The 22,858-nt window shown below is 37.5% G+C and overlaps 2 protein-coding genes across 5 annotated transcripts in view; both read left to right on the top strand.

Moving 5' to 3' along the window:
* si:ch73-304f21.1 overlaps positions 1-3,767 on the top strand; it is a 9,114-nt gene extending 5,347 nt beyond the window's left edge. Inside the window, exons 4-5 of the mRNA XM_087304771.1 lie at positions 815-928; positions 2,912-3,767. Coding sequence (XP_087160897.1) covers positions 815-928; positions 2,912-2,964 — 167 coding nt within the window. The 3' untranslated portion in view covers positions 2,965-3,767. The remainder of the gene's footprint in view (positions 1-814; positions 929-2,911) is intronic.
* Positions 3,768-7,668: 3,901 nt separating this feature from the next.
* LOC137488984 (uncharacterized) lies at positions 7,669-21,849 on the top strand. 4 transcript variants are annotated; one of them, XR_015522361.1, is made up of 6 exons: positions 7,669-7,779; positions 13,990-14,313; positions 15,550-15,816; positions 16,214-16,327; positions 18,956-19,284; positions 19,442-21,849. XR_015522361.1 is itself a non-coding variant. In XM_087304770.1 (6 exons), the coding sequence occupies exons 1-6, from the start codon at positions 7,716-7,718 to the stop codon at positions 19,018-19,020; spliced, it is 732 nt and encodes a 243-aa protein (XP_087160896.1). In that variant the 5' UTR covers positions 7,669-7,715; the 3' UTR covers positions 19,021-21,849. The 4 variants fall into 4 exon arrangements, 2 of the variants coding, with proteins under 2 accessions (XP_087160896.1, XP_087160895.1); XR_015522362.1 differs by having other exon boundaries at positions 18,956-19,116; positions 19,442-20,288; XM_087304770.1 differs by having other exon boundaries at positions 13,990-14,024; positions 14,127-14,313; positions 18,956-21,849.
* The last annotated feature ends 1,009 nt before the right edge of the window (positions 21,850-22,858 follow it).

Consider the following 22,858-nt stretch of genomic DNA (forward strand, 5'->3'; position numbering starts at 1 on the left):
AAGTTATTGTATAACGATGGTTTGTTCTGTAGATTATCGAGAAAAAAAAACTGCTTAAAGGGGCTAAAAATTTTGTCCCTAAAATGGTGTTTAAAAAATTAAAAACTGCTTTTATTCTAGCCGAAATAAAACAAATAAGACTTTCCCCAGAAGAAAAAATATTTTCAGACATACTGTGAACATTTCCTTGCTCTGTTAAACATAATTTGGGAAATATTTAAAGAAAGAAATTTGAAGGGGGCAAATAATTCTGACTTCAACTGTATTTCCATCTCATTTCAGAGCCAGAATATGAGTTCAATTTCCTTTTTCAATTTCCTTTTTGGAAGTTATTCCCATCAAAAAGATTCATATAAATCCAAGTAGTTGAATCTTAAGTTTCTTAAGAGACATCATTGTGTTACAAAAGATTTAGCTTCAGTCTTACAGTCAAGGAAAATTTACCAAGTGTAGAAAACAAAAGCTTGGTTGAGTAAATTTTCATCAATTGGACGGAAAGAGGACAGAATGTTACACCAGTTATTTCTATCCACCTTATTTGCATAATAAGCCTATAATAATCTAAATATGGATTTGGAGCAACACTAGTATTTGATTTTACCAGAATTGAACATACCTGAATCATGGAAGAAATGGGAAAAAGTTATTAAATATTTAAAATATGGTTGGTTTTAGGAAAGTTATTATAACATGTACCATATAATTATGTGTAAACATGAATATAGCACCTAATATTGATCAGACAGATTTCATATTGTCATAAAATAAAAGTGTACTGTTTTCCCTAATGACTGTTTCTCTTTGTCCACTGCAGTAACAGGTCTAAACCCAGGTTATATAGGACTGATCTGTCTGCTGCTGCTGATTGCAGGAGTTGTGATTTACTGCCGCTGCTGGAAAAGTAACTGGAACAAAACTGGAAAAAACGGCAAGTGTTACGTACAGCTGATATACACATGCACAAGATGTCTTTAAAAACTGCACACATTACCCTATCTCTAACTTGCTGAAACAAAACAATAACACAGTCAAAGTAACAAAGGTTTCTATTATTATATAAATTATTATTCTTAATGTAAAGGACTTGTAAACTAAAATGTACTTTTATGTAGACACAATTCTTTACATATGAATCCACCTTTACAAAATGCTTTTAATTTAAAAAGTCCCATGATTGCTTACCATTAAAACCCTAAATCAGAACAATTTGGGACAGTATGGAAAACGTAAATAATAAAAAAGTAGTGTTTTTTAAATTTACTTAGACCTGTGTTTCATTGAAGACAATACAACAAACATTATTTAATGTGCTCCTTTTATTGTTTGTTGTTGTTTTCCAAATAAACACAGATTCCAATTTTGGTTCTTGCAATACACTCCAAAAAAGTTGGGACAGGAGCAGTTTAGGGAGAGTAATCAGGTAAACTGGTTAAATAAGGATGTGAAACAGGTGATGTCAACAGGTGATTGTAATTATGATTTGGTACAAAAGCAGCATCCAAGAAAGGTCAGTCCTTTAGGAGCAAAGACGAGCAGAGGATCGCCAGTTTGCCAACAAATACGTGAGAAAATGATCGAAATGTTCCTCAAAAAAAGAGATTTCACCTTCAACAGTGCAGAACATCATTAAAAGATTCATGGAATCTGGAGGAATTTAAGGACAAGGGTGCAAGACTAAGCTGAACAACCGTGATCTCTGATCCCTCAGGCAGCACTGCATCAAGAATCCTCATTCATCCATATACCAGATCACCACATGGACTCAGGACTACTGCAACAAACCTTTGTCAAGTACTACAATACATAGTTACATCCACAAATGCCAGTTAAAACTGTGCTGTGCCAAGAGGAAGCCCTATGTTAACAGTGTCTAGAAACACCATTGACTTCTCTGGGCTTGGAGGCATCTGGGATGCACCATCACACAGTGGAAACGTGTACTGTGGTCAGATGAATCAGTATTTCAGGTATTTTTTGGGAGAAATGGACAATTTGTGCTCTGGACCAAAAAAGAAAAGGATAATCCAGACAGTTTCCAGCAACAAGTCCAGAATCCAGGCTCTGTTATGATATGGGCTTGTCTCAATGCCCTTGCCAAAGGTAACTTGCACTTATGTGATGCTCCATTAATGCTGAAAAGTACAGAGAGATTTTGGAGCACAAGATGCTGCTTTCTTTTCCAGAGACGCCCAAGCATATTTCAACAAGACAATGCAAAACCACATTCTGCACACATTACAAACTCCTGCTGTGGAGGAAGAGAACACAGGTACTTGACTGGCCTGCCTACAGTCCTGACATGTCTCCAATAGAGAATGCGTGGCGCATTTTGAATCGCAAGACATCATACTGTTGCCCACCTTAAGACTTGTTTGCAGGAAGAATGGGACAAAATTACAGCTGAAACACTTCATCACTTAGTGTCTTCAGTCCCTAAACATCTTTTAAGTGTTGTGGAAAGGAATGGCAACATTACAAAGTAGAAAAAGGTTTACTGCTTTAACTTTTTTGAAATGTGTTACAAGAAACAAAACTGTTGTGTTTATTTTGAAAAAAAATAATAATAAAATTATATATATATATATATATGAACACATTATATGATGTTTGTTATATTGTCTGCAATGAAATACAAGTCTAATTAAATTCAAATATCACTACTTTCTTTTTTATTTTTTGTTTTCCACACTGTCCTAACTCTTAACTCTTGTCCTAACTTTCTGATTTGGGGTTGTAAATGAAATTAAAAATAATTGCTAAGCATGGGTGTTTTTCTTTTTCTTTTTTTTCTTTTTTGTTTGTTTGGGTGGGTTATGGACGATTGTTGGGCTGGAAACAAAATGTTCTTCTGGCTTTGTCTGGGAAACATTTTACTTGTATTTGTTCTAATGCTCTTATTGTTGAATTACAGAGGCTGCTTACCGTTATCAGAATGGAGGAACAGGAGGATCACCAGACGAGTAGGAGAATCTGGATTAATGAAGAACAATCTTAAGCACAGATCAACATGAGAGCATAATCTAGTTTTAAATTCACACACAGCACTGAAACAGCTCTTCTCAGAGTGTTAAACTATATATTTTTCTGATATATATACACACTGTTAACCCTTACTGTAGATTATGCAGTAAATAACTGTAAAATAGCCAGTGTTTAGCTGTAATGAAAGGAAACAGTATTTTACTGTAAAAGGAGCAGGATTTGTATGAAATTCTGTAGTCCAAAGAATAAATTACAGTAATTTACTCTATGTACCATTACAGATATTTACTGTGATAATAAATGGTAAATTACTGCTCAACCATTACTGCCCCATCTACTCTGATGCTTTATGTTGCTATTTTATATTTATTTTATCTCTGTGTTTTCTTTGGTTCCTTTTATGTTTTTAACATTGAGTATCAGGAGTCAACCAATGCCACAGAGCTTATTAAAAGGTAAGTGTAAGATATGGACGAAATGCATTTAAAGGCAAAAATATTCACACAGAGCAAAGAAATTGTCACAATAATTTTTATAACTTCTATAATTAATCTAATTTAATTGCCTAGTTTGACCTATAGTTAAGATTTTAAATTGCACTTTCAACTGAATATTAGTATTTTGCTAAATAACTAGTAAAAATGTGTTATTAAAAAATATATATATATATCTCAAACAACACGCACATACATTTTTGCGGAGACTCAATGAATTTGTCTGGAAAACTGGCAAGTAAAAGTGCCATTAACAGTATAAAGGCTTTCCTAAATAAATGTATAAATCATGATCTTTGTTGTGTTTTTTATTATTTTTTACTACAGATTTGGAACGACATGAGAATCAGATTATTTATTTATTCATTTTTTTCTATGGATGAAGTTTGTATTATTGTATATTTTTATTGTTTTTATTAAACGATATGTGCATAACTGTGATAAATGTAGGCAGTTGCTTTGAAAATATGCTATGTACCAGGGGTGTCAAACTCCTGGAAGGCCACAGCCTATAGAATTTAGTTCCAGCCCTGCTTCAACACACTATCTTTAGATTTAGTTTGATCAGGTGTGTTTAATTAGTATAACTGCACTGTTACTCTGTAGATTGTGCAGTAAATAACTGTAAACAAATAATGATTTAGGCATCACCACACACTCCCACAGGCTGTCCGTCTTTTTCTAAACACAAAGGTGTTAGAAAGAGTTTTCAGAAAATGCTGGCCCTTTAAGGGAGCCAGGTGTTTGATTTGTTTACTGCTGAGTGTGCTCTATTCTCTGTCCATCAGTTCAGATGTTGAGTCTGATATGTTTTAGGCTTAAATAAGAATCTTAAATGAGTAAGTAAAATTTGTTCAAATGTTTTTGAGGGTTTCTGAAATAAGGCTGTGTTTTAAGTTATATTGTTGTTATCTTGAACTGTGTACTTGAAAGCTACATTGTTAGCTAGTTAGACTCTCCTCATATAACTTCTTACATTACTTTTGTTTAAGTATATGTATTTATTTTATATTGCATACTGCCATAATGTACAGATGCTAACAGTTGTGTGTATCTTTCTGGCAACTAAGCCAAAATTAAATTCCATCATCTCAGTAAGGTAACTTGTGCACATCATCACAGGGAATCACAAAAACATGATACACATAGCCATCCACACACAAAAGCTCCCCTGTCAGGTCCCAGGTTGTGAGTTTGTTGCTAAGTATTTTTCAGAGCTGTGTTTCCATCTATGAATTTATATTTGAAACAATAAAAAAGTTTGTTGTCATGAGATAATTATAACAATAAAAGATTTGATCCTTTGGTTTTTCGGTGTTGCCAACTTTATTTTTGTTTTTTTATAATTATTTTAAACTTTTTATTGAGATTTGACACATTTTTTAATTATTTAAAACTTTAAAATTTAAAATAATTATTTTGTGTTTTTTGCTGTTCAGTTTTTTTTTTTTTTTTTTTTTTGCATGGTCAGCATTGAGGAGAGAGTAACACATTTCACTGCAGCACTTTGTGTGTGTGTTTGTGTGTTAATTAGATATGTGATTGTGATAAATGTTGGCAGTTGCTTTAAAAGTATGCTATATACCAGGGGTGCTCAATCCTGTTCCTGGAGATCTACCTTCCTGCAGATTTCAGTTGCTATCCATATCAAACACACCTAAACCAATTAATTAGGACCTGAACACCACTTGATAATTACAGGCAGGTGTGTTTGATATGGGTAGCAACTGAAATCTGCAGGAAGGTAGATCTCCAGGAACAGGATTAAGCACCCCTGCTATATACCATGGGGGTCAAACTCCTAGTTTCTGTAGAACTGCAGCGCAGCAGTTTAGTACCCACCCTGCTTCAACATTACCTGTAGATTTCTAACAAGCCTTAATTAGTTTGATCAGGTGTGTTTAATTAGAGTTACAGGTTAAAGTCCCGGTCACACTGCACTTTTCTCCCTATAGACTTCCATTCATACGCATGTGAGTACTGCTGACCTGGATAGATAGCTCACGAGACAAATTTCATAATTCGCAGCATTGGAAAGTTCAAGCTTGGAGAACGCTGACAAGCGAAATCACATCATGTGATTGCTTGAGACCAATCAAAGATCAAAACATGACCTCTCTGGCTTGCTTTTTCAATCTCTAATTATTTAGTTTCATTCCACTACTCGCTTTGTTTAATTCCACTTCGCAGTGCAGTATGACAGAATTTTGCATGCTCAATCGTTAGTTTGACCGCAGCCTTACTGTGCAGACCTGTAATATGCAAGACAATATTTATATCTGCTGATTTCTTAATTTTGTTATACATTTTTTTGTTATTTATTTGTTTGGTGCCAAAACAATAAAATAAATTTGTCTGAAAAAATGTTATGCCTTCTATTTTTAAATAACAGCTAAGAATACTGATTCATTTTAGTAACGCTACAATAACTATATATGACATACTATTAATGTGTATGCAGTATAATGCTGTGATTTGTAACACTACAATACAGTAATTAACTGTACACAGTTTCCAGTTAGTTACCACTGCTGCTCTATTACAGTAACTAACTGGCAACACTGATGCCAGCTACTCACTGTATCGGTTCAGTTACAGTAAATAACTGGCAACACTGTTGCCAGTTACTTACTGTAACCGAACTTTTACAGTGAGAAGCTGGCAACAGTGTTGCCAGTATTCTACTGTAAAAAAAAAAAAAACCTGGTAAGGTCTAACAGTGTGCACTTCAGCTGTGTTTAAATTATACTTCATCTGAACTTAAAGTATACTTCAACTGAGCTTATACTATACTTTATTGCATTTAATCCATTGCAGTGGGGCTAAAAATACACTTTATCTGAACTTAAAGGTATTTTAACTATGTTAAAATATACTTTCAAATAAATTATTTAAATGTACTTTAAATAAATACACTTTTAAAAGTACACTTTAACTGTACTTAAAGTGTGTCCATTTTCAGTATATAAAATATATACTGTGTATATAAAATAACAATTAATGTGCTTGAAGTTGTTCCAAAATAACACATTTAATTTACACCTAGTATAGTTCAATATAATAAGGCTATATTAAAATATGCTAATTAAGTCCAAAAAGTACAACTTAAGTACACTTTCTTTTCACCTGGGCAGCATGTATAGTGTCAGGAAGTTCTCAGAAAGTGGCATTATTCTAATCTAAATTATTGTAATATTTTTTTTTTAAAGGTAAATAAAGGTGTAGGCTATACAGTGTGTCGTTAAATGCAGAGCTCCTCTACGTAAAGAAAAATACCCTGCAAGTTCTAAAAGAGATCAAAGCCTTAGGAGGATTTGAACAATGCAATCACAGTCTGTGTGTAGACTATGGGTACTTGCAGTTAGAGGTATCAAAGGGTTTTTCCTTATGCAAATCAGTTGTGAAACTCTAGAGCTTGCAAATGTAAATTTGAGCATTTGTGATAATAATATTTGTGTGTTTAGGTGGTCAAACACTCAGCTCTGATGTGAACAGCTGAATCCATCGATTTGCACACAGGCATTTGCAGTATGTGTCAAATGTATTTTTAACAGAAAAGTTATTTTCGTGTCTCCAGCGCGACTTGTTTTGCCACAGGGTATCCAATCAATGCTGCGCTTAAAAATATATATGTATTTTAATGCAATTTTTATTTTTTCCACCAGATGCTGTGTTTTTAAATTTTTTTTTCTATTTATTGCCATAGCAGATGCATTTTCTCAATTTATTTCTAGCCTATATATATATATATATATTTTTTTTTTTTAAATAGTTTTTTTATTAGTATTTTTATTCAATGCTTTAAAAATAAGTTATATCTTTGTAGACTATAAATACATATGTACTATATATCATTTATTTAAATATGTGGGCAACAAATTATAGATTCATTTTATTTAAAAATTATTATATTATTCTTATTTTTTTTAATTCAACTTTAGCGGTGCGGCCAGGTAGGGGGCCTTACAAGACAATGTGCCCAGGGGCCCCTGAGTTCTTAATCCATGGTTTCTGTGGTCGCTTTTGATCAGCGCACTTTCTTAAAAACCTCCGCTCACATCCTCACATCACCACATATGAAACTGCAGGCCCGGAGACCAGCTCGCACCGTTTTGAGGGGGATGCGGGGCTGAGTCACAATCAGACAAACAAACGCAAGAGATCTAAACCGTGCTTCACAATTCACAACAGCTCAGTCAAGTGTACAGAGCGCTTCTGACGAAAGCAGCTGAAGGAGGAATGATGTTCTGGGAACATGAGCTGATGATTCTCTTCCTCTTCTTGTGCACCATCCTCTGTCAAGGTAAGAGCTTTAAGCAGCCTGTTCAGCGCTTTGACATTTTGTGGAGACTTTTTTACTAATGTGGAAAAATAGCGGAGAGTAGATTATGCCACCCAGATTCGTGCCATTACTTTAACGGGCTTAATGAACTTTAACGTTCACTATAACAGCGGTCTTTCACGAGCTACACATCTGCGCATTTCTAAATTAAACATAAGTAACTTATTCTGAGAGTTTAGTTTCCTGAATGGTTTTGTAAATAACTTATATTCTGAGGAAACTAACAATTAAACAGCCTGTCCAATTACTTGATTATAATTTAGAAAGATGCAGATCTGATTACAAAACATAAAATCCTGCTGCCTCACAGATCCCCATTCATTATCAGCGAGCTCTCTACAGCCTTTAAGTAAACATCACAGACATTTAACATGCGCGCAGACACAGCAGAATCAGCGCGCAGGCATGTGTCGTCTTAATCATGTATCTATATACAACTTGTATTACTTTTCATCTGCACTAAGGGCCTATCCAGGGTACGAACTATACGGGGCAGCTATTACTGAACTGAGTGATTTGTGACAGGGCGTCTTTTTGACCGTGTGTTATTTTGACGCGCGGTTTAGTTTGTGTAACGTTAATGTGAATCGATCATGGAGGATAATTATGTGTAAAAGTGCAGAAATAGCATATTGTTCAGTCACGCTTGACTGCGATTTAAATATTTCGTGCACATGTGGTTTCCTTGTTATGAATGTGTGAGTGAGGGCTTAGGTGATGACACGCTTTCGAGAGACTTTTTTCGGTGACGACTGTTAGATCGCTCCCTGACCCTGGGGATAGAGGTAAAGTTGGTTTTATATTCGCACATTCGTTCATTTCGTTCTATATAGTTTACGTTACTTGGAATAGCTAGGCTATTTGATCTGAATTAGCATACCAGTATGACATCTAAACAACATTAACACTATCTAACAGACTGTGAACAGTGTTGTAGTCACTTGCTGCTAATATGATTTCTCTAAATTTCTCTAAATTAAAATTTTACAAAGAATACTTTTCTGAACTTATATCATTAAGCAAAAAGCCTGAATATCTGAAAACAAAACCAACCTCTATTCCTGGGGGCTGGCAGCACAGTACAAGTCATAAAGCCCACCTCCTCTGCGTTAATGAACAAGACTTGAACCCAAATAAAAACATTAATTACACTTGGCATAAAATGCCCTGAAAGATGCTTTTTTGTCAATTGAAGCTCTGGTGTTCAAGCTGTTATGGGAGCAGATCTTCATTTTTGTAAAGAGTGTGTTTTTAGCAGTAATTTAATGCTATAAAACCAGGGCGTGTCATGATTGACAGTTGTGATTGACCGTTTCTCTAAGCAGACCATCTGAGCTTCTAGAGGAGATTGAAGTGATGCTATACCATTTCTGTGTTTTTTCTTACCATGATAAAATTAATTGTTCAGCAGTAAACTATACTTTCTGACATACAGGATCTGATGGATCACTGTTTAATCGGTGGGCTTTTGTTTGCTGACACACGCTGAACATTATCATGTCAGGGAAAACAGTGATCGTAATCTAGCAGCAATTCTCTTTATTGGTCTGAAATAGTTTCGGCATGTTATCAAGTTTGCTGTTTTAAACATATTAAACATTCTAGAAAGAGAATCTTGTATAACAAATAGAGCTGTGGATGTTCTATATTGTTTATACGTCATTTACCGTTGGCTTTTTATTTTAAAAAACCTAATAAACATAGAAATGAGGGTAAATTCCTATTTGCCAGAGATAAGGTAGGCTACTGAATAAGCCAAATGAAAACAGGCAAAAAGTAAATAATAAACCATATTCAAGCGATGTTTAGCAGCTGATAGACGTCAGTAGAGTATTAATACTGTAGTTAGTTAAACTTAATAAAATTAAGTTTATTGTACAAATTGATAAGGATTATATTATATAGTGCTGGGATGTGCAAATATTCTATTGATCTTTAGAAATATTGCTTTGTGCATCTTGGCTAATATAAACGCATAGTTTTCAAATAGCAAATGGCTGTCCATGGTGTGTATATTTTGGCTCCTGTTGATTGGTAATTTAACATAAAATTGTTCATATTGTACAAGTGTTATTTCTACCGCTGTGAAGATAATAAATATCAACAACCTTGTTATAAGAGAATATTTTTTGTGCTCATCATAGCTTAGTCTAACTCAGGCTAGAGCGCATGAAAGATCGTTTATTTCTGCAGTGTAGCATATATCGTTTCATTCATTCATTTTCTTTTCGGCTTAGTCCCTTGATTAATCTGGGGTTGCCACAGCGGAATGGACCGCCAACTTATCCAGCATATGTTTTACGCAGCGGATGCCCTTCCAGCCGCAACCCATCTCTGGGAAACACCTATACACTCTCAGTCACACTCATACACTACGGACATTTTAGCTTACGCAATTTCCCTATAGCGCATGTGTTTGGACTGTGGGGGAAACCGGAGCACCCGGAAGAAACCCACGCCAACACAGGGAGAACATGCAAACTCCAACCAGAAGTACCAACTGATCTAGCCGAGGCTCAAACCAGCGAACTTCTTGCTGTGAGGCGACAGCGCTACCTACTGTTCCACCGCGTCACCATATATAGTTTTTATTACATTATTAAAAACAGCGTAGTTATTTTTTAAAATATTGTATAATATTACTTGTTTTTAGTTGTAAGCGCTATTTATATTAGCGAGCCTTTGTTACAGTGCAGAATAGGCGGTCAAATGTGACATTCGGGGGGCGTGGTTTTGATGTACAAGCGTTTGGTTGGAGGCTTGATTCCGCAGCTCCGCCTCTGGCTCCATCTGGTAGTCCCTTACATGCATACCCAGGCTGCGTCCAAAACCGCATACTACTCAGTAGGTACTGCATTTGAATTTAAACATTCTACTTGGCCATTAGAAAAGTATGTTTTGTACAGTATGAATGAAATTCGGATGTACTACATCTGCCATTTTGTCATGGTCATGTGACTTACTCGAGTCAGTTGAGTCGCTTCACCCCAATTTCTTGAATTCTCTTGCGGGGCATCATGGAATAACACAGCATGCATGGGATGCGCACTCCAGAATCTCGCCAGAAGTATTAGGTCATACAGATACTTTTCACAGAGGCTGCGTCCGAAACCACATACTTCCATACTATACAGTACGCTAAAATCAGTATGTGAGTAGTATGTCCGAATTCATAGAATTCGCAAATCAGTATGCGAGAGGTACCCGGATGACTTACTACCTCCGGCGAGATTCTGGAGTGCGCATCCTATGCACGCTGCGCTATCCCATAATGCCCCATGAGAGCATTCATAAATGGAAGTGAAGCGACGCAACTGACGTAGGTAGGTCATGTGACCATGACAAAATGGCGGATGTAGTACGTCCAAATTACATACTTTTCACATTCATACTGAATAGAACACACTTTTCTAACAGCCGAGCAGTACGTTTAAATTCAAATGCAGTACCTGCTGAGTAGTATGCGGCTTCGGACGCAGCTATACTGATTTTTGAATTATATGAATTCAGACATACTACTCGGCTTTCATACTGATTTTGGCGTAATAAATAGTATGGAAGTATGTGGTTTCGGACGCAGCCCCAGGGTCCTATTTCAGAGCTTTTTGCGACAGTTTGTGGCCGTCATGAGGAGATTTGCCTTCAAACCATTCGATGGGAAAAGGCGCTGTCGCATTGTCCATATTTTGAACAGTCATTTGTTATGACTGACAGCCTGACGCTTTATTCAAATTTCCCCTGGCTGTGACCACAAACACCCGTCATAAACCACCTAGCACATTAGCATAACCCACACAAATTTGGGGGTTGAGAGTGCATTTTTTTGCTTGAGAATACAGCCAATTGCGTGAGTCTCGCGCTAAGAGTTGGCAGCCTTGGACACACACACACACACAACAAACATTACAAACTGTATAGTTTATTGTACATTACACACAAACACACAACACCACAAACATTACAAACACCCAACACCAAAATATTCAGTTAATAAACAGTTAATGTACTGTACATTACATACACACATAAAGACAAACACATACAGTACACACCACAAACCTAATATAGTTGACTGTACATTACACACAACACCACACACAACATCCAGCACATTAGCATATCCTTTGATCAAAATGATCAATGCCCTACTCATAATGTGTCCAAAAATAAAGCCCATCCTTCATTGTTGTCTCGTTGCTCACCTTTTGTCCTACACACCAGAGCTCCTCAGTTCCTACATAAACGTGATTCAGTCCTAAAAACAAACTTAGGGACCTTTTTTAATTAGAGGTTGTGGTGGGTGCCAGGTGTCTCAGCGTTTGCAAAGAAACATTTAAAGAGATCGCCTTTAGCTGATGATTCATAATAAAGCATGTTTGGCATGCTGTCCTGGAAGAGAGCCCTGAGATCAAAAGATCCTTGAGCCTGGGGCACTCTCCCATTTCATCGGGAAAGAGGGAAGTCTGAGCTCAGGTAGGTGTCGAGAGCTCCCCCGTATTGGTCCACTCGGCCTGTTCCTTTATTATTAGGGGTTGCCACAGCAGAATGAACTGCCAACTATACTAGCATATGTCTATGCGGTAAATGGCCAGTACTAAAACACTCATGTGCTGTGCCAATTTGTCTTTGGACTGTGGGAGGAAACCAGAATACGCAGGGGAAACCCATGCAAGTATGGGGAAAACATGTAAAACTGCCCACAGAAAGGCCAACTTGCCCAGCCAGGACTCGAACCAGCACCCTTCTTCCTGTGAGGCGACAGAGCTAACCACTGAGCCACCCTGTCCTGAATTAAACTAGGAAAGAGAGGCAGGTGTAAGGGGGGATGGGGGTTTCTTCAAAGCAAAGAATACTAAGATAAGGAAATCTGGTTATTTATTTGCGTTTGGATTCATCTGATTGGTAATGATATGGTAGCTAATGTGGGACCAACCGTGATCAATCATCAGCACATGATAATCTCAAAATTATTTTATAAATAAACTTCACTTTAAAAGATCACACTTAGCCGATGATTGATAATAAAGCGTGTTCCCATTTCCCTTACATTTCATCAGGAGAGAGGGGAGTGTGAGCTAAAGAGCCCCCCGAAGACAAGGAAGATCAGTGCTAAATCCGGCTGCTGGATATAATGTATTAGAAAGGTGGGGGGAAAAAGAGAAGCTCCTGCGGGAGCAAAGTTAGAAACAGGTCAATTAACTCAGCATGAGTGGTCTCAGCTGCTGCAGAGGTTCAATGGTGGTCAGTACTGAAAGGCATTGTGCATTCCTGCAGTTAACTGCTATGGCAGTGCGAGGTAGTGTGTCAGTAGTGATATGTAGAAATGGAAGTGTAAATAAGCTCTGCATAGCATCACTGCTGTGGCAGTTGTGCAATGGGGAAATGTAGCTCAGCAGAGCGTCTCTGCTGCTGCTGCTACTATTGAGTGGAGTATAAAGTCTGGTTTATACTTCTGCGTCAAGTGATCGGCGTGACCCACGGCACATGTGACACATGTAGCTGTGCATTTATACTTCTGCGCGCTGTCTCTGTTGGTCTGCATTAACACTTCCGAAACGCTAGTTGGCAGTGAGGTGTTAATGTTCCTCTGTGTCGAGTTTCTTCGCTGCTGTTTTGCTTTTTCTGAACGCTTCATGAATGTACAAGTTGATCAAACTCGCTAATTTTGAGGCAGGAACCGGCGGACGTGCAACAACTTTAACTATAAGGTAAACACAAAACAAAACTTTCCATCTGAAGCTCCTTTACAGGACTCCACACTTGTAAACAATCGCTCCATAGGGCTCGTGCAGCTCTCGGTCCTGCCCAGACTTGTCAGCGCTACCAAGCCGACCAATCACAGAGCTTGCGCTACGCATCGTTGTGATGTGTAGTTACCTTTTTTGAGAGGTGCGCATCAGCAATGCCAACGGCCACGGCGTAGGGCTATGCATCAATGCATAGGCTGCGCCGTAGCATACGCGTGTGCTTGACGCAGAAGTATAAATCAGCCTTAACATGTTATAAATACTGTATGTGTCTGTACTGTTTGTCTTAGCCAAGCACTCCTATTATTATGGCTCCTTATGGGTTTATGCTGAAAGTAGCTGAAAAGGTCAACTCTTCTAGTTTTCAAACTGAGAGTTACATACTGAGTATTCAATGTGATCTTTCGTTGATTGTATTTTCCAGGTGTGTTTGGTGTTGAGACTGAAGAAGTGAAGGCGGTGAGAGGAGAAACTCTAACTCTACACACTGGAATAAAAGAGTATCATCAGATTATTTGGTTTTATGGACCTAATGACGGTAAAATAGCTCAATGTCGACAGGTAAACTCAAGTAAATCTCCATCATGCTGGATTACTGATACTCTCAGACACGGTGTGCAGATCGACAATCAGACTGGATCTCTCACCTTCATCAACACCAGCAGTGAACTCGGCGGACGTTATAAACTGCAGATCTTCAACAAGAGCTTAATGCTGTCAAACAAAGAGTTCAATGTTACTTTCTATGGTGAGTAAATTATATTTTATATCTTTTAACCATTTTCTCAATTACAGTGTAGTTAATATAAGAGGTCAAAAAAGTTGGCGCATTTTAGTCCCAACAAGACCAACACAGAACTAATAAAGTTTTAAAAACTTAAAATGCTTTAAAATCAAAGCTGTCAAAAACCCCATCCTAACTGTAAATCACTGGCCGTACACTCAGAGAACAAAAAGAAAAACATCAGGGATAGGTCAGAACATATCCTCAAATGGTGCTAAATTTATCTGGACTTTTATCAGCCTTGAAAATAGTGTTGCGCAATGTTACTTGCTAAACAAACACTGATTAACCACATTATAGGGCTCAACAATAAGGAATGCTAGATGACCCCGGGCCCAGCGTGTAAGATTCTGGGGACAGTAGGATGGTTACTGGGTGGGTTTTCCCAAACAATGACGTAACTAGTGGCTGAACTATGCAGTACGATGTATCGTTTGGTAAAAAAGAAAACGTTGTAGTGACGAATGTTTCGGTCTCAGATCCATCATTTGAACCACATTAGTCATAACGTAAAATGTCCATAATGATGCTCTAAACGAGGTGAACTACTATATACAAAGAGCTTACAATGAACAAGAGGCCACACTCAATAGAACGTTCCATTGCAACAGCAGCTTCGCCATTTTGGAGTGAAAGCGGTCATCTGTCTATTGGATCTTGTTGCTGTCGCGATAGCAAGTAGCTGCTTTGTTTTTTATTTATTTATTTAAAAAGCTGAGATACAACCTGAAAGACGACAATACAGCACTTACTATTACAATCATCAGCACTTTTAGTTTATTTTACAGATTTATAATATGTTGTTGTTCTATTGAAATTTTCATTCCAAAATGGCCGCCGCGCCATCTAGTGGCTGTTTCCCAAATCGCTCTAGAGTGTCGCCCCTTGGTGATTCTGTGCTCTTTGATATATATACACACATACTATCAAATTAGTTTACATCCCAAATATAATTTTTAAATTTTCAGTTGATTTAAAGTAAAGTGCTGTAAAAGGGATGCTGAAAAAAATATATATGTATCCAGTTATGTTTGTCTTTTGATGCATTATTTGAAATATGTGGTTAAGAAATAGCTATTTACTTGAAAATTTTGGCAGGACAAGTGAAAATTTGATTGGGCCAGTTAAAAATATCCTTAATAGTTAAACCCTGCATTCTTGTCTAATTTTCACCTTGAACCTTTATCCTGTCTTTTCCAGAGCCTCTTCCCATTCCCGCAGTCCACCAATTAGAAAACTCCTCGTGTTCTCAGTGTGTCCTGCAGTGTTCAGTGAATGTGACACAAGCGACTCTCTCCTGGTACAATGGAAACCGTTTACTGTCTTCCATTAATGTCTCGGATGTCAACAACAACATCTGTGTGCATCTGGAGGGGGATGTCAATGATTACCGATGTGTGGTGAACAACTCAATCAGCAACCAGACTAAACCCCTCAGCAGATCTGAACTCTGTCAGTCATGTGCAGGTATGAGTAAATGCATTTGTGTTTTTCTTTGCATTATTGTACAAACTTATCGCTTTATAATCACATGAGCGGGTCTTTCTGTATCAGCCAGTTTAGTAGATGGTCAACAAGAGGAGAGAATTTTAAGCTGTATTTTACACTTTGTGTTTTAATGATAATATAAAAGTCTTAAAGATTTAGAAAAACGTCAGTATTTGCTTTTCATTTTTGTAAAATCTCTTTAAGTACGCTTTTAAATATGTTTTACAGAACAATAGAAACAATTGAAAACTTTGTTGATTACTTTTGCATTTCGAATTATAGCAGTACTTAATATTGATAAATCTGAATACGTAATGTGGCAGAAGTCAAGGTTTTGCTGTCTTAACTAATGACCATCTCTCTTTGTCTATTACAGAAGCAGGTCAGAAAAGAGGTCATACAGCCCTGATCTTTTCGATTATGATGGTGATGGTGGCAGGAGCCCTGATTGTCTGGCGCAGCAGGAAAAATCTTCAAACTGGAAAAAAAGGCAAGTGTTGCATATAGATAAATTAGATTGTCTACAGGTAGTCTTAAAGAGAAGCTCTGTGCTGGACACATTCCTTTATGTCTCTCTTAAAGGTATCCTATAATGCAAATCTGGGTATACCAAGGCTTTGTAGAATAATAAAAGATCAGTATATAGAAATTGACATACTGTGAGACACCACTGTTTCCTCGTTCTCATGTAAGTGGCAGGAGTGTAAAACCCCGGTGGACAATGAGCCAATCAGAGGACAGAAACTGTGAGGAGATTTACGGGCCATGCCTTCCTCATTTGCATGTAAGCCTCATTTAGGTAGTTCATCCAGACCAGATGATCAGCCTCCTCTTCAAGAGAATACAGACTCATATTTAGCTCTGAGATCATTAATAATCATGCTTTAGACTGCGGTTGATGAGCCAGTAGTTTTATAGTAAAAAAACAATGATAGTTATAGTTATTTTAAGTGTATATTTCACTCACAATGTATCTTTTATTTTGGAAACCCCAAATTGTTTATTGTACGTTACTGGGCAACGATAGCATGAGACACATTCAAACTGGCCTCAGTATGCAAAATGCAGGATAAACAGATTACACATTCATTCATCTTCATTCTGAAGAGGCGTAACGTGTTTAGTTGCATCTTTTGTTAATTTATCGTGTTCATTGTGAAATTTGATGCAAATGTTTTAACAAACACATGTAGGTGCTGAATTGTGTCAAATCACTCAGCTCATCCATCATCTGTTCATGCAGAGATTGATATTAAGCCCTTAATGTAATTTCTTTGACTGTAGCTTTAAAATACAATGCGATGCATCTCAAGTCAAGTTGTCAAGTTTATTTATAATTTAGCCTTTAGATCTGCTGAGCAAAATAGGTTAACGTTACTGTCATTGTGTTTATATTTGTCTGTTACAGCATACATCATTCTGTTTGTGTGTGTGTGTGTGTGTGTGTGTGTGTGTGCGTGTGTGTGTTTGTGTGTGTGTGTAAGAGTGGCACATCAGAGCGAACCTCATTAAAATTCACGACATAAACCATATATGGCAGAGGTTCTCAAAATTTTTCACCAACTACCTCCTAGGACAAAAATAGTCTTTCTATGGGTGTACTCACACTATGCTATCCGAACTATCCGAACATCAGAAAAGTCCGACGCAATACCCGTCGGCGCAATAGCCTAGTGGTTAACGCGTCAACATATGGTGCAGTAGCACATCAGGGCGTCCTGAGATCATATCCCGGCTCGAGGACATTTCCCTACCCTACCCCCCCTCTCTTTCCAACTTCGCTTCCTTTATAAATACTGTTCTATCTAATAAAGGCAAAAAGGCCAAAAATAAATCTTACAAAAAAAGAAAGGTCCGACCCTTCCTATCTGAACATGCAGCTCAACTCCTTGTTCAAGCTCTTGTTCTCTCCAGACTGGACTATTGCAACTCTCTACTAGCCGGGCTTCCAGCTAACTCTATTAAACCTCTTCAGATGCTCCAGAACGCAGCAGCATGAGCGGTCTTTAATGAACCTAAAAGAGCACATGTCACTCCGCTACTCATCCGTTTGCACTGGCTGCCAGTTGCTGCTCGCATCAAATTCAAAGCTCTGATGTTTGCCTACAAAGCGACTTCTGGATTTGCTCCTCCTTATCTGCTCTCACTTCTGCAGATCTATGTGTCCTTCAGAAACTTGCGTTCTGTGAATGAACGTCGCCTCGTGGTTCCATCCCAAAGAGGGAAGAAAACACTTTCCTGAACTCTCGCATTCAATCTGCCCAGTTGGTGGAATGAACTCCCTAACTGAATCGGAACAGCAGAGTCACTCACTGTCTTCAAGAAACGACTAAAAACTCAACTATTTAGTTTCCACTTGCCTTCCTAATCTGCAACTCCCTCTCTGACTCCTCCACTAACTACAAAAAAATTACTAATGTTTTGCTTCTTACACTTTCTTTACATACCTGAAACTTGCCCACAGCACTTATTCATTGTTGCTCTTATAGTTGTGTAAAGTCGCTTTGGATAAAAGCGTCTGCTAAATGACTAAATGTAAATGTAATGTAAATGTGCCCAAGCCCGTTTCCCAGATCGTTTGAGAAGTGTGAGTGCTCTGAATTGGGCTCAGGCACGTTCTAATAACACGAGACTCTGTGCTATCGTACGCGTCAAAGGGTTAAAAGTGTGTTCATTTTTTTCTTTTAATATTCAGCAATTTTTCCAGGTACCACTGGAAGGAAGCCCATGTACCACAGTTTGAGAACCACTGATATATGGTCAGTCATGGACCTTCTGATTCTAGGAGTATTTTATGGAGTAATAAATAAGCTTAAAAAATGTTTTTGAAAATGTTTTGAACTTACCGAAGCTATAAACTTACTATGTAGATATTAGAGAACAATTTAACTTATTAAACCATTGCAGCACCTTAAAGACAGACTAGAAACAGAAACAACAGAGCAAGAGCGCAGCTGCATAGTTGAACTCTGTGTGGTTGCTATTAATGCAAATGGAACTAGCTTTAAAAATCTCTCACATTTGAACCACACTCTGGTCTAAAACAAACGTTCTCCTGGATTTGTAAGGGAAACAGATCCCTTGTGTTTGTTCTAATGCTATAATTGTTGACTTACAGAGGTTGCTCACAGTTATAAGAATGGAGGAACAGGAGGATCAGCAGATGAGGAGGAGAATCTCTAGATCACAACAAACCTGAGCCACAGATGAGCAACCTTGAGGGCATAGTGTTTATCAATCTGCTTTCAAATTGCACATAGAAATGGCCCTCCTCAGACTGTTAAACATCGTAAATATTGTACCTTCTAAATCAGAAACAACTCAAAGTTGATGTGTAGATTTTGTCAATTCTTATCGAATGTACTGTATTTTCTTTGAGTCATTTGTCTGCATACACTGAATTAGAGTGGTGCTGTATCTTACTCTAGTCCAGTGGTCACCAAACTTGTTCCTGGAGGGCCGGTGTCCAGCAGATTTTAGCTCCAACCCTAATCAAACACACCTGAACAAGCTAATCAAGGTCTAACTAGGTATACTTGAAACATCCAGGCAGGTGTGTTGAGGCAAGATGGAGCTAAACCCTGCAGGGACAACGGCCCTCCAGGACCAGGATTGGTGACCCCTGCTCTAGTCCGAATATCACTTCTTAAATCATTTCCAATCATATAATTCAATTAATAAAAGTAAAGAGATTGTCTTGTTTTCAGAAATTATGTCAAAATTAGGTGAGTTTGTGGCAGAGTTCAACTCTAATACACATCTCTGCAATTTCGTCGTACTGACACCATGTGAAACCATGTACACTTCATTGGCTCAAGATGATTTAAATAAAATGTTTGGTGTGACTTGACCGTTTATAACTTCAGCTTTGCGATATGATGTATTTCAATGTACAATCTATTTACTATTGTTTAGTCGTGGCCTGAGGAGAATACCGTATGTTTTTGAACATCTCTCCTCTCATCATCTCCTCAGCTTTCATGTGGTTTTGTGGGTTTGGTATTTCACTTTTGCTTGACAATGCTTTGCTCGGGGTATATGAAGGAATGTTTACCATTAATTAAGGAGAATGAATTTTACTCTGCTTTGCCCGCACGTATGTTTCCATCCACCTATTTTGCAAATGCGCATAAAAAACTGGAAACGCCATGATGCGCATAAATTTTGAAAATGCGCATAAAAAACCTATGCAGATGCGCATAAACTGCGATGGAAACACTTTTACCGCACTAACTCCAGCATGCGCATTAAAAAAGGTCATGTGATTTTGTTTAAAAAGATCATGTGATGCTTAAAATGTGTGTGAATGGACAAAACGTCAGGCTGAGCACATTATAAAACATCTGAAATGTTATTTTGGTCATTATCAAACGCCTAACCATTCCAGTATTAATGTTATTATATTATTAATGTCCTCCAGAATCAAGAGCGCCTGTGCTCCGCATCTGAAACCTTCAAACGCCTCTGCTCGCTCACTGCTTGTCAGTATTTTCTTCTGAGGCGCATTCATTTAAAAAAGATTGATGCAGCTTCTCCTACCGCAGCAAATGCAGTTTTACTGTTGTTATTTGGCGCCAGTTAATCAGGAAGTGACGATTTTTTTTTCGCTTTGACTTTTTGGATGGAAACTAGTGTGTACTGTTATCTGCTAACAAAGCAGTTTCACTTGTTACAGCAATGATACAGATAGGTCAGTGGGTTTCATTCCACTGTCTGTATATTTAAACATGTAACACAGTTTTTCTCCATTGGTTTGGTTCATTTCTTGAAATAGGAATTACATTCTCAAAATTCTATCATCTGGCAAAACAGTGTTAACACAACACTATAGCTCACTTGCAAAAGCTCATACCTTCCCCAAAACAGTTCACTCATAAGTCAAAACTAAATTTCCTTCTCATTTAAACAGTCAGTGCCCCCGAATGCTTCGTCCCTTTAGCGTTGTGTAAGTACTGCAAGTCAGATGTTAGGATGATTTGTCATTATGGCAAAGGACCACTAAAATATCCCTCATGTCCACCTTACAGTCTTAGCCCAGTCCTTCAATGACAATGTTCAATGTACTGTTTTTGTCTAGCTAACAGAGTACAAGAGTGTATAAAACTGAAAAAAAAGAAATAGGATTTTAGGGAATAGCCTCCAAGGCTATACGTCACATTATACTGCCAAGGAAATGTTAACTGCTTTTTTAATGTAGTGTTCAACCACACACAAAGTAATTTCCATATATCAGAACAAAAAGCTATAAAAATAAAAAGCTGTAATAAAATGTTCCATGGATTCACCTACTGCATGGTGTTCATGGTATAATGGTCTTGACTAATTTTGACAATCGATCAGACTATTGTGCATGTAATGACTTACACAATGAAATGACGCTGACACATTTTTCAGAGAACAACCATTAGTCTGAGAATCAACAACCAGTTTAGATCAATAAGATCAATTCACTTGGAAATTGTGCTAAATGTCGGCTCCCTGTACTTAATTATTTGCAAAGTTGTACTAAGACATTTGCAATTTGATGAAATGAATGAGAAATACAATTCTGTTGTGAACAGCTGTCAAGTGGTTTGGAGGTTTGTCCATGTTGTTCTGAGAATGTAATTGCTGTTTTAAGAAATGAGCCAAACCAATGGAGAAAAACTGTAATAAACAACTTTGCCTGCTTTAAAGCGTTGAGATTCTCTTTATTAAAGATGATAACAAATTTAACGGAGTAAATTACTATGTCGGTTTAACAGTATTGTATTGACAACAACTGTGCTGGAATTTCTATATATATATTTTTTACAATAAATGTACTACTTTTGTGTATTTCTGCTGTGTGAGCGGGTCACAGTATTTGTAATCATCTATGCAAGTCACTTAATAAATGAAGGAATGAACTGATGAATGAATGTGTCTGCCAGATGATTAAATGTAAATGCATTTGCTTGTACACTTAAAAATGCTGGGTTGTCGTTGTTGTGATTACATCCAAATGTTTAATAAAAAAAAAAAAAAACTGAATGTTGGGTTTGTCCATATTTGACCCAGCATTGGGTTATTCATTCATTCATTTATTTTCGGCTTAGTCCCTTTTTTTATCTGAGGTTGCCACAAAGGAATGAACCGCCAACTTATCCAGCACATGTTTTACACAGAGGATCCCCTTCCAGCTGCAACCTAGTACTGGGAAACACCCACACACACTCATGAAACCGGAGCACCCAGAGGAAACCCACACCAACACGGTAAGAACATGCAAACTCCACACAGAAATGCGAACTGACCCAGCTGGGACTTGAACCAGTGACCTTGTTGCTGTGAGGTGATCGCACTTCACACTGCCCCACCGTGCTGCCCTTACCTTTATCTTCTTAATGTTAAATTTAAAGCAATAAATTTACAGATAAAAAAAACAAGTTCACAAACTAACTATGTACAGGGGTGTCCAAGCTTGGTCCTGGAGGGATTTTAGCTCCAACTTGCCTTAACACACCTGGAACAATGTGTCTAGAAAGCCTAGTTAGAGCTTGATTAGCTTGACCAGGTGTGTCTGATTGGGGCTGGAACCAAACTTTGCAGCACACCGGCCCTCCCGACTTTGGGCATCTTAATGTACAGTTAATCAGACATTTGTGTGAATAGGTTTTAACATTAATAATATATATATTTTTAAACAAATTTAATTCAACATCAGACTAATCTTGTCACCATTTTTCATAGGAATCAAATAAATGCCGTTTGTAAATTGGCTGCCATCAATTTTCACTGAGACATGAACAGGTCCTAGCCTTTGAGCAGCATTTGTGGATCTCTGCAGCCATCTGCTGGACAATTCATGAAAGGCTTTTGTTTCTCCCAGAATAAAAATGTACAGTTTCAGTTTTTCTCAGTCGCTTTGGTGCATTTCTCACAGCACTATTTACATTTGCACAACAGGTCATGCATTTCTCAAAACAATTAGTCATTTGTGCACATCCTAGTAGCAGTTTCTCATTTCTTCCTGCAGATGCTTTTGGACATGCATCATTTG

The sequence above is a fragment of the Danio rerio genome, chromosome 22 (assembly GCF_052040795.2).
Source record: "Danio rerio strain M-AB ecotype USA chromosome 22, GRCz13ab, whole genome shotgun sequence".
In the NCBI taxonomy this organism is placed as follows: Eukaryota; Metazoa; Chordata; class Actinopteri; order Cypriniformes; family Danionidae; genus Danio; species Danio rerio.